Source organism: Suricata suricatta, chromosome 16 (assembly GCF_006229205.1).
Source record: "Suricata suricatta isolate VVHF042 chromosome 16, meerkat_22Aug2017_6uvM2_HiC, whole genome shotgun sequence".
In the NCBI taxonomy this organism is placed as follows: Eukaryota; Metazoa; Chordata; class Mammalia; order Carnivora; family Herpestidae; genus Suricata; species Suricata suricatta.
The window spans coordinates 51,864,015-51,875,834 of record NC_043715.1 but is presented as its reverse complement, the minus strand read 5'-3'; the positions used below and the strand labels follow the sequence as shown (position 1 = coordinate 51,875,834).

Below are 11,820 nucleotides of genomic sequence, written 5' to 3'. Positions count from 1 at the left end.
GGGCCCCCAGCCCCCTCCTCCCTCAGACCCAGGGGTCCTGGCCCCCAGCCCCTTCCTTCCTCAGACCCAGGGGTCCAGGCCCCCTAGCTCCCTCCTCCCTCAGACCCAGGAGCCCTGGCCCCCAGCCCCCTTCTCCCTCAGACCCAGGAGCCCTGGCCCCCAGCCCCCTCCTCCCTCAGACCCAGAGGTCCAGTTCCCGGCGCCCTCCTCCCTCAGCCTGCCCACACACCCTTCCTCCCCTTTACCGCCCCCTACACACCTATCTCCATCTCACTGAGCACGCAGCCAGCCCCGCCCCCACCCGGAGCACTCACAAATCGGGAGGAGTTGTCATTCTTCACGGTCTTGGCGTTGCCGAAGGCCTCTAGGATGGGGTTGGCCTGAAGAAGCTGGCGCTCCAACTCACCCTGCGGGGCGTGATGGGAGACAGCGAGGAGGTGAGAGCAGAGGAGGCGGGGGCTGGGGGCGAGGGGGCGCTGGCTCTGTGCTCCCGCTGCCTGAGGCCTGCTTTTTTCACACCTGGGTCATGCCCTTCAGGTGACTGTTAAGGGAACAGGAAGAAACTCCAACATAACAAAACATAAGGACAGCCAGGTGCAGATCACAACATGAATCCTTGAGAGGGGCCCCTGGGGGCTCAGTCGTTGATCCAACTTTGGCTCAGGTCATGATCTCAAAGTTCAGGAGTTCGAACCCCACATTTGGCTCTATGCTGACAGCTCAGAGCCCGGAACCTGCTTTGGATTTTGTGTCTCCTCTCTCTTCCCCTCCCCCACTCATGCTCTGTCTCTGTCTCTCTCTCTCTCTCTCTATCAAAAATAAATTTAAAAAAAATTTTTAAAGAAAAAAAATCTAGGGGCGCCTGGGTGGCTCAGTTGGTTAAGCGGCCGGTTTCGGCTCAGGTCATGATCTCACAGTTCGTGGGTTCGAGCCCCGCGTCAGGCTCTGAGCTAGCTTTCAGCACAGAGCCTGCTTCAGATTCTGTGTCTCCCTCTCTCTCTGACCCTCCCCTGCTCACACTGTCTCTCTCTGTCTCTCAAAAATAAATAAAAGACATAAAAATTTAAAAAAAGAAAAAAAAGAAAAAAAATCTAGGGGTGCCTGTTTGGTTCAGTTGAAAAAACATCTACTCTTGGTTTCAGCCCAGGTCATAGTCTCACGGTTTTTATGAGTTCGAGCCCTGCATTAGGCTGTCTGGTGACAGCGAGGGGCCTCTTGGGATGCTCTCTTCCTCTCTCTCTCTCTCTCTCTCTGCCGGTCCCCCAATTGCTCTCTCTCTCTCTCAAAATAAGTAAATAATAACTTTTAAAAAAGGAAAGAAAAAAAATCTACACTATCAATATAAAGTGCTTCAAACCCTGGCACATAGTAGGCCTTCCAGAGACGGCAGGTCCCTTCCCCAGCCAGGGCTGATCTGAACTTCCCTAGAGCCGCCTCCGCGTCAGGGCCAGGAGCAGAGCAGGGGCTCCGTACACAGCAGTCCCCTCCCCTCCCTCCGGCGAGGCCCTTGAGGCCCTCAGCTATTTCCCCCCACTCCGGGGAGTCCTCAGACACGAGCCCGAGCCAGTGTAGGCACGCACGCGGCCTGCAACAGTGACAGCGTGAGACTCCGGCCTCTGTGAACTCCACAGCACATGGCAAAGCGGTGTTGGGGGTGTTTCACGTTGGTACGTGTGGCCGTCCGCACACACACAGGAGGGCTAACGCAAACACGGCGTGGGGCGCCTGGGTGGCTCCGCCGGTTGAGCATCCCATTTGGGCTCAGGTCATGATCTCACGGTTCATGGGTTCGAGCCCCGCGTCGGGCTCTGTGCTGACCGCTCAGAGCCTGGAGCCTGCTTCCGATTCTGGGTCTCCCCCTCTCTCTGCCCCTCCCCTGCTCACACACACAGTCTTTCTCTCAAAAATAAACAAACATTTAAAAAAAGTTAACATAAACAAGCTGTGTGGGCCATGGTAGGGCTGAACCACAGGTAGCAAAGAACACGGGTATGTGCGTGTACTAGGGACACAACAGCACAGCACAACAGCAGTGGGGGGCCTGCATGCACACAGTAGGGTTGCATTGTGACAGCACAGAGCCTGGCATGCACACAGTAGGGCTTCATTAAGTGCCAGCACAGAGCCTCGCATGCACACAGTGGGGCTGCATTAAGTGACAGCACAGAGCCCGGCATGCACATAGTAGGGCTGCACTGAGTGACAGCACAGAGCCTGGCATGCACACAGAAGCCGCCCTCGGTGGCCAGCGGCGCCTTGGGCCTGTCTTCCAGGAAGACGTGGGCTGGGCTGACCGGGGGTGGGGGTGGGGGGAGGGCATCAGGGCAGGACTTGAGGTGATTCCTTGCTACTCACATAAGACACGGTGACGGCAGCCTGAGGAAGTCACAGGACACGAGACACGGACCGGGACACAGACCAGGACGCGGCACATGGAACGTGGACAGACACACAGGTGAATGGCGGTCCTGGGGGGTGGGGGTGGGGGACGGGGCAACTGGGCAGGTGGGTCGGGCGCCCTGGGCTGCGCCCTCAGCGTCTCCTCTTTCACACCCGCTCACTGAGCGTTGGGTTAACGTAAGTAAAGAGACTGGCGCTATAGAAACGCTCCCTGATGAAGTCAACTGGGGACCCAGGTGCTCAAATCAGGCCTGACACGTAGTAGGTGCTCAAGACGGGCAGCACCTACCACGTTGCTGGGTGCTATTTCACGGGCTAAGGGAGCCCTCGAATTTCTGTTTCTGGGCACACAGTAGGTGCGCAGGTGGCACGGGTAGCCAGTTGAAGGCTCACAGCTGTGGCCCTCCATACGCGAGGCAGGGGATTATGGGGGGAAAGCGGAGCCTGAGACGGAGGGGGCACTGCTCGTGGCGGGGGTCCAGAGCGGGGCCCAAGGCAGGTCACTCACCGGGACGCCTGGCTCCTTCCTGCCCTTTGGGGACGATGCCACGTGGGCGAGGTACTGGATGACCTTCTTGGTGTTTTCTGTCTTCCCAGCCCCGGACTCCCCGCTACGGGGGAGAGCACAAGGGGGAAGCAAAAGGGTGGACCATGACACCAGGTTAAGACCTGCTGTTCCAAGCAGAGCCACACCCAGCCAGGACCCCGCCTCCTCCAGGAAGTCCTCCAGGGTTACTCACGTGCAGAGAATAGACTGATCTTCACGATCTGTAAGAGAAAGAGCAGGACATGGCACCTGGAGGGTCTCTCTAGTGAGACTTTGGCCGCTTACACCAAACCCTTTTCAAAGGGTTAAAAGGAAGCCTTTTGCCTCCAAAAAGTATTTAGAAAATTTTTTTAATGTTTAATTATTTTTGAGAGAGAGAGAGAGAGACAGAATACAAGTGAGGGAGGGGCTGAGAGAGAGGGAGACACAGAATCTGAAGCAGGATCCAGGCTCTGAGCCCTCAGCAGAACCCGATGTGGGGCTCGAACCCACGGACTGCAAGATCATGACCTGAACGGAAGCCAGACGCCTAACTGACTCAGCCACCCAGGCGCCCCGCACCCAAAAGGGGTTTTGGGGTGTGACACTCATGGATTCTAATACCCCACCCCAACTCAGCTTCTTGCTGGCTCTGTGACGCTGCCAAAGCAGCCACCCCTCTCTCCGCCTCAGTTTCCTGACCTGTAAAATGGAGCCAATAAATCCCAACCAGGCAGAATGTAATTCACCCAATGAACTTCAGTGTGAGCCCCTGATGTGGGCCCCCATATGCTGGGTATGTGAGATTCAAATATGTGACCACAAGATCCTGAACCCTGGATCAGCTTTTGACTTATGGCAGGCCACAAAACAGTAGTGACAGTGACCTGGTGGCCCGCTGGTGGCTCATCCACACTGCTGGAGGGCAGAGAGCACAGCTGGGTTCCCGCCATCTCCCCCGGTGCTCACCCCGCACCCGACACAACCCTTCGAGAAACGTGCACTGATTACCTACTAAGTGCCAGCCCCCTACGACAGTGGAAACTCACAAGGTCCCTGCCCTCACAGAGCTTCTGCTTAAGCGGGGACAAAAAAGCACATGAAGTAAAACTGAAGGTGATTTGACTGGTTAGTAATGTCTGCAGATACCCTGGATTGTCACCACCAGAAAGTCCGACACATGTCTACTGGGCAGAGCCTGGAACTGCTGCCAAACAGCCTACAGCGCATGAGATGCCCCTGGGTGAAGAATCACCCCGTCCCCAAATGCTACTACACTGAGGATTAAGAAACCCTGGTGTAAAGGAATAAGACGTAACTGAGGGGGAGAGCACCAGGAAGCTTCCCAGAAGAGCTGGTGTTTCAGCTCAGCCCTAAAGGATGAGGAAGTAGGGAAAGAGCATTCCAGGCAGAGGACACAGCCAGTGCAAAGGCCCTGTGGTGGGGCTAAGTTGGAGATGTCTGAGAGGCAGAAAGGAGGCCCGTGAGGCTGGGGACAGGACAGAGCTGGAGAGGGTGCAGATGGGTTGGGAGGCCTGGGTGGCGGGCGCCGGGGGGCTCAGTCGGTTAGGCATCCGACTCTTGGTTTCAGCTCAGGTCGTGATCTCACGGTGCGTGAGTTGGAGCTCAGCGTCAGACTCCATGGTGACAGTGTGGAGCCTGCTTAGGATTCTCTCTCTCTCCCTCTCTCTCTCTGCCTCTCTCCTGCTCACACTCACTCTCTCTCTCTCAAAATAAATAAATAAACATTAAAAAAAGAAAGATCCAAGGGGCACCTGGTGGCTCAGTCAGTTAAGCCTCTGACTTCAGCTCAGGTCAGATCTCACGTTCGTGGGTTCGAGCCCCACATCAGGCTCTGTGCTGACAGCTAGCTCAGAGCCTGGAGCCTGCTTCCGGTTCTGTGTCTCCTTCTCTCTCTGCCCCTCCCCTTCTCATGCTCTGTGTCTCTCTGTATCAAAAATAAATAAAACATTAAAAAAAAAATCCAGATGTTTTTAAGCAGGGCAGGAGGCCTCCACAGGTGTGAAGCCAGGAGAGCTGCATTCAGCTGGATGTGGCAGCCTTACGGACGTGGGTTCAAGTCCAGCCTCTCCTCTGCCTAGCAACTCTGAGGGGCTCTGTGCCTCCGTCTCCCCATCTCAAAAACAGGGCTCAGCCCATCACAGGGCCATAGTCGGAACTCAGAGAGAATTTACATGCTAGCTAGTATCTAACGCTGTTTTGTGGCCCGTTTGGTGTGCCGGGCTGAGTCCTGGGGCCCAGGATCGTGCTTTCGCCTCTCTGAATCTCACACCCCCAGCACGAATTGTAGTTTGTTGAATGAACCACGTTCTGTTCGGCTGAGGTTTTACAGGTGAGGAAACTGAGCTCCAGAGATGTACAGCCACTTTGCCAGGGTCACACAGCACGCAAGAGGCTGAGAGTCGGGGTGCGGTATCAGAACCCAGAACGGCTCACACGTTAACACCCCCAGCCCCCAGCCCAGGGTGGGGACGTGACACTCAGTGTGACCTACAGGGAGGCGGAGGTTGGGGGCCCGAAGTTCAAGTCCCGTCTCAGCCACCCGCCCACCAGTGGGACTGTCGGCCATGACCGCACTGCTCTGTGCCTCAGTTTCCCCATCTGGAAGCCAGGGACAATGAGCACGCCTACTCCACAGGGCTGCCGTGAGGCTACACGTGTTAATCCAGGAAAGGAGCTCGGCACAGAGCAGCCACTCACCCCTACTTTACTGTGCGTTTACTGATTCCTAAAATGTAATAACTGATACGTGATAATGGCTAAAAATTACTTTTTTAATAATTTTTTAAACATTTTATTTATTTTTGCGAGACACACAGAGATTTTTTTTTTAATTTAGTTTTGAGAGACAGAGAGAGACAGCATGAGCAGGGGAGGGGCAGAGAGAGAGGGAGACACAGAATCGGAAGCAGGCTTAGAACTCATGAACCACGAGACCATGACCTGAGCCAAAGTCAGACGCTTAATGGACCGAGCCACCCAGGCCCCCTGCCTGGACATCTCTGTGCAACCTGACCAGCTGTCCACGCCGACCCCATGTTGCCCATCATTTATGGGCCTGACATTAATTCTGTGACACCGTAGATTATGTCCACAACATAAATGTGGCACAAATGAACACTAAAAATCACTGTCTCAAGAGAAAATGCTGCAGAGGCCTGGGTGAACACAGAGACAAACAGAAAAGGGCCTGCCTGGTAGGACCCGAACTTGCCACCTCGGCCCTCTATTTGTGTCTCCTCCTGCCCCTCACGGAACCTTCACAGAGTCTACGATTCTTAACCCGTCATCTTATCGTGACCCCCAGACCGGCCCCTCTTGAAAAGACATGTCCGCAGTCCCCGCCCCGCACTCACCCTGGAGCATGCTTCGGTAGGCCCCCTCTGTCACCGCATACACGTGGGGTGGCACTTCATGACGCTTCTTGCCACGGTACATCTCCACGATGGCCTCCGTGTAGATGGGGAGCTGCTTGTATGGATTGATGACCACACAGAAGAGGCCAGAGTACGTCTGCAGTGGGCAAGAAAGGAGAGGACTTCAGCTGCCTGCTCGAGGCCCAGAGGGCAGCATGGTACTGTCGTGTACACCTGGGCAGGTTGTGCACTGCACAAGGACATCTATCAAAGGGATTGCCATTCATACCAATGACAATGTGGATTTGAACATTTGTTACAAAGATTGATGGCACAAAGGCGGATAGAAGATTATCTTTCCAAGTGGCGCAACGGTGCTGTACGGATGGGGATTTACTCAGAGAGAATGCAGCCTTTACAGCTAGCCAGACCTGGGTCACAGCCCATCACACAGAAAATGACCATGTACAAGCTCACTGCACCACCCAATGTAATGTCAGGAGACTGGAAATGACCTGCTTTCGTGTTCTTTTTTAAAAATTAACTTACTGGGGAGCCTGGGTGCCTCCGTTGGTTAAGCATCCGACTGTGGCTCAGGTCAAGATCTCACAGTTCGTGGGTTCGAGCCCCGCATCAGGCTCTGTGCTCCCAGCTCAGAGCCTGGAGCCTTCTTCTGATTCTGTGTGTCCCTCTCTTTCTGCCCCTCCCCTGCTCATGATCTGTCTCTCAAAAATAAATAAATGTTAAAAAAAATTTATTTATTTAGGTAATCTCTACACCCAACGTGGGGCTCAAACCCATGATCCCGAGATCAAGGGCTGCATGCGCTCCCCACTGACTTAGCGAGCATGTGCTTACAATGGATTCCTGCGATACTCTCGGTGAACAGCTAGAGAATTCTCTCCAAAACATTATCAAATAAAGAAAACTAGGTGAGGACCGATGCGGGGCTCGAACTCCCGTACGGTGAGACCATGACCTGAGCCGAAGTCAGAGCCACCCGGGGGGCCCCACAAATCTGCGATTTCTACTGAAGACAGACTCGAAGGCCCTCGCTCATGAAAGCCTGTGTGGTACGCCCTCGTTGGGGGAAATGCTAAATCTCAGGGTCAGGGTGCGTGGAAATGAAGATGCAATTCTTCCTGCGCCCGGGTTTATGGACTCCCTGAATTCGGGGCCCGTGAACAGGTTAGGAGCCACTCCAGCTCCCACAGAAGGTCCGGCAGACGCAAGGCACCGAGGCCGCAGGGAGGCGACGGGAGGCCACCGAGTTAGAAACGCGGCCCGAGAGCCAGCCCGCGAAGCTGGCCAACGGCGTGCTGCCCGGTGGCCCGGCTGGTTAGCCAGCTGGCCAGCTCCTCCGTCGCCGGGACAGGGACTGCTTTCAGCTCCGACGGCTCGAGCTCCTCAGGCAGAGCAAGGTGTGGCCACCACCCGGCCCAGCTGCCCGGCGCCAACCTTTTGATGGTGGGAGGCCGAGCAACCGGTTTGCTGGGTGTCTGCCCTCCCTCCCCGCCTTGAAGAGCGGCTCCCGGAGCTCCAGGCTCGGTGAGGGCGGGGCGGCCGGACCGCATTCCCTGGGAGGGTATCTCATGGCTCCTGGCGCCCGGGCCCCCACTCCCGGCTGGCAGAGGAGCCCCCTCCCCATGCAGCCCGCTCACCGGCCCCCTCCTGCCAGCCACACCTGGTTGCCAGGGCAACCACACACACACACCCCTGCCCCTGACGCCCCATGGCAACCCAAGCTGGCTGCCGAGGCCAGGGAGCAAAGGGCAGAGGCAGGTGCACGCAGCACGGGTTGGGGACGCCGGGAGTCGGGAGTCGAGGGGGCAGAGCTGGGGACACCCGGGTGGAAGGGTCTGGAGCAGCCGCGTCAGCCCTCGGGGCTCTGAAGCAGCCGGGCCCGGCCCAGCCACTCTCTCCCCAGTCTCGGTCTCCTCCCCATCTCATTACAGAGGCTGTGGGGGGGGATTAAGGGAGATAATGAATAAAAACCAGCCAGCCCAAGGCGGGGCCCATAAGAGGCACTCCCAAGCCGGTCCCAGACGCTCAGGTTACCCGGCCCACCTGGGAGCGAAGGGCGCGCTCACACTTGGAAGCCATGTCACCCCGGGTTTTTAGCGGTGTGTGGCTTCTCTGAGCCTCAGTCCCCTGGCCTGGGAAATGGGCCTTTTAACCCTCACCACCTAGAAAGATTTTTTTTTCTTTAATGTTTACTTATTTATTCTGAGAGAGACAGAGACAGAGACAGAGAGAGAAAGTAAGTGAGCCAGTGGGGGAGGAGCACAGAGAGAGAGAGAAAAGGAGACAGGATCCCAAGCAGGCTCCAATGTGGGGCTTGAACTCACAAACCGTAAGATTGTGACCTCAGCCAAAACCAAGAGTCAGACATGTCACCGACTGAGCCCCAGGCCCCCCCCCACCTAGAAAGGTTCTGAGCGGACCCCCAAGTGCATCTGCCAGTGCCCACCGAGCTGGGAGCTCGGCATGTGCCCCACAGGCGGGCTCCCTTCCTGCCCAAAGCATCCCAGCAAAGGACGGCGAGCCTCAGGGACTCAAAGCCAAATAACGTTACTAGTGGCAGAAACCGGGCTTCTGGGGCCCCGACACCTCACTTGTCACCGGCAGACGCCGCCTCCCCAACAGCAGTCAGCCGCTGGGCAAGTATTTGCGAAGCAGGGGCCGCAGGAAGCTGGGCACCCCGGATCACACCTCCAACGCCCCCCCGGCCTGGCGGCCGGAGCTTTCTGGGCCTCACTTTCTCATCCGACGGGGACAGAACAGCGCTTCCACACAGGCTGCTGGGAACCATCCACAAGTTCATGGTGCACAAGTGGGGGGCACAGCAAGGGCCCTGGTGTGCTGTGCGGGCTTAACATGTTAGCTACTAACTCCCACCAGCTGCCCCCGTCCACGACGTGGGGATGGTTGATGGTGTCTACCTCGCGGCCTGTGTGGAAGGGCAGAGTCAGCAAGGTCACGTCAGAGGGCCTAGAACGGGGAAAGCAGGCGCTCGCTAAGTGCTAATGATTGTTATTATTAAGGCCCAATTAGGTTCCTGTCTAGTCTTCTGGAATCTTCCATCTCACTTCCACCTGTGAGATCCAGAGCAGAGGTCTCTTTCCCAGGGTTTGCAAGAGCGAGGGAGGACTCGGCGGGGCCCAGCGCAGCCTGGAGGAGGTGCCAACGCTGTCCAGGGCCAGACAGCCCTGGATGCGAATCCCACACCCGTCACCACAGGCTGAGGGGCCCTGAGCCGGCCACTGGCCCTCACCGCCTTGGTTCCCTCCTTCCTAAATAGGAGTCTGAGGTCATAAAAATACTCTGATCTTGTGCTTCGTGACCCTTAACAAGGTGGATATTGGGGCCACTTTGTTTATAATACAAAGTATCTATATTAAATCTATTTATTTATATTATAATAGTATAATATTTATATGTAAATATCAATATTTATAATAGTTTTATATATGTCACCCCTGATGTCAATGTTCTTTTATTACTCTCACTGAGGTTTTGTTGTTGGGGGAGCCTGGGGCTCAGTCGGTGAAGCATTTGACTTCGGTTCAAGTCCATGGTCTCAAGGTTCGTGGGTTCGAGCCCCGCGTCGGGTCTGTGCTGACAGCTCAGAGCCTGGAGCCTGCTTCGGATTCTGTGTTTCCCTTGCTCTCTGCCCCTCCCCTGTTCACGTTTTGTCTCTGTCTCTCAAAAATAAATAAACGTAAAACAAAAAAAATTTCTAAGTGTTGTTGTTGTTTGTTTTAGTGTAAAGCCAGCACCGTCCCTTGGCAGGTGTCAGCTAGGGAGGTACAGATTTTGCTTGGGGGGCTCACACCGAGGCAGTGAGGCCACACCCTGTAAGCACATGCTTGGAGCACAACTCGGGGGCCAGCCGCCTGGGTTCAAATCCCGGCCTGACTCCTTCCTACCTTGGTGACTCCGGACCCATGTCACTTAACATTCCTGAACATCAAGCGATAACAGTCCCCAGCCCAGAGGTGCGCTAATAGCCCACAGTCAGCACTTAGCACAGCACTTGGGAGCATGGTAAGTGCTCAATAAATATTTGCTAGCCACCATTATTATTATTTCTCATTACTACTGTCGACATTCTTTGTCAGTCTCTTTAATAGTGTTTGTTCCAATAACGCTCTGGTGCCCATTAGACCCGTCCTGGAAGCTTATTAAAAATACCAATGCCGTGTCCCAGCCCCAGAAAGGCTGATTTAAACCGGCAGGGTGAGGCTCAGTTGCTAGTATTTTCAAAAAATTCCCCACATGATTCCAACGCAAAGACAGGCTTAAGAACCCTTGTCCTGCGTCACCTATTTGCTGTGAAGGCGAAATAACGTGAGGCAGTGAATGCTCACCCAGCACTAGACTGCTGCAGTCGACCTCACTATCATGAGTACCATCTTCATCTTTTTTTTTAAGTTTCTTTTTTGTTTTTGAGAGAGAGAGAGAGCAGGGGAAGGGCAGAGAGAATCCCAAGCTGGCTCTGCACCATCAGCACAGAGCCTGATACGGGGCTCGAACCCACTGTGAGATCCTGAGCTGAAATCAAAAGTCAGAAGCTTAACCGACTGAGCCGCTCAGGCACCCTGATACCATCTTTAGCTTAAGAGGCATCAGAGCAAAGGGCTGGAGCCTGGACCAGCCCACCTGGGTTCTCCATGTCCTACTGGGTGACCTTGGTCAAGGGACTTGACCTTTCTGTGCCTCGGTGGTTTTTTAAAAATCTGTAAAATGGGGGCAAAATGCTTTATAATTGTGAAAGTGTATGGAGACAATATACTTAGGAGTGCCTAGTACATGCTTAATTAACGTCAGTTTGTATTGTTGTTAAATCTCTCCAGGGCCTCAGTTTCCTTTTAGATAAAATGGGCTTAGTAATTAGCCTCTACTTTGTGCAAAGGGAGATGGAGTGAATTAATACATGGAAGGCCCTGAGCGCGGAGCCTGACCTGCCCGTTTTCCATTCCCGGGTGTTGTTCTCCATTATTATTACCGACCCATCCACATCCCTTTCTCAAAATCCTCTGGATGTGTTCTATTTGAGCATTCGGAATTTTTTTACACTTTAGGGAAATAATAAAGGGCAGGGCACGTACTGTCTAATATTCCGGGGTCGGCGGCAGTTCCGGGAGCCCAATAGATTGTAATCCGGCAATGAGGCGGATACCGACGTCAGGGCAGGTCGGGGGCGCCGACCCCTCCCCATCCCCCGCCCCCCCGCAGGCGGCCACTCACGTAGATGAGGCCCGAGTAGTAGCGCTCCCGCAGGTTGTGCAGCACCGAGGCCTCGTTGAGGCACGTGAGCTCGGCCATGTCCTCCGCCTTGCTGAACTTGGGCGGGTTCATGCGCTGGATCTGGTCCCGCGGCAGCCGCAGCCGCCGCCCGCTCTCCGCCAGCTCCACCTCGGCCTCCTCCTCGCCCTCGTCCCGCAGCGCCGCCGCCTCGAACCCGTGCAGCTCCGAGGGCACCCACACCAGGCGCCGCGCCGTCCACTCCACCTG

The 11,820-nt window shown here is 55.4% G+C and overlaps 1 protein-coding gene across 1 annotated transcript in view; it reads right to left on the bottom strand.

Moving 5' to 3' along the window:
- Positions 1–11,820, bottom strand: part of MYH14 (myosin heavy chain 14) — a 74,325-nt gene that overhangs the window by 58,692 nt on the left and 3,813 nt on the right. Inside the window, exons 2-7 of the mRNA XM_029924355.1 lie at positions 11,554–11,820; positions 6,304–6,460; positions 3,141–3,168; positions 2,909–3,011; positions 2,356–2,376; positions 315–407 (exon numbers count right to left, since the gene is read on the bottom strand). The exon at positions 11,554–11,820 is cut by the window's right edge and continues 201 nt beyond it. Coding sequence (XP_029780215.1) covers positions 315–407; positions 2,356–2,376; positions 2,909–3,011; positions 3,141–3,168; positions 6,304–6,460; positions 11,554–11,820 — 669 coding nt within the window. The remainder of the gene's footprint in view (positions 1–314; positions 408–2,355; positions 2,377–2,908; positions 3,012–3,140; positions 3,169–6,303; positions 6,461–11,553) is intronic.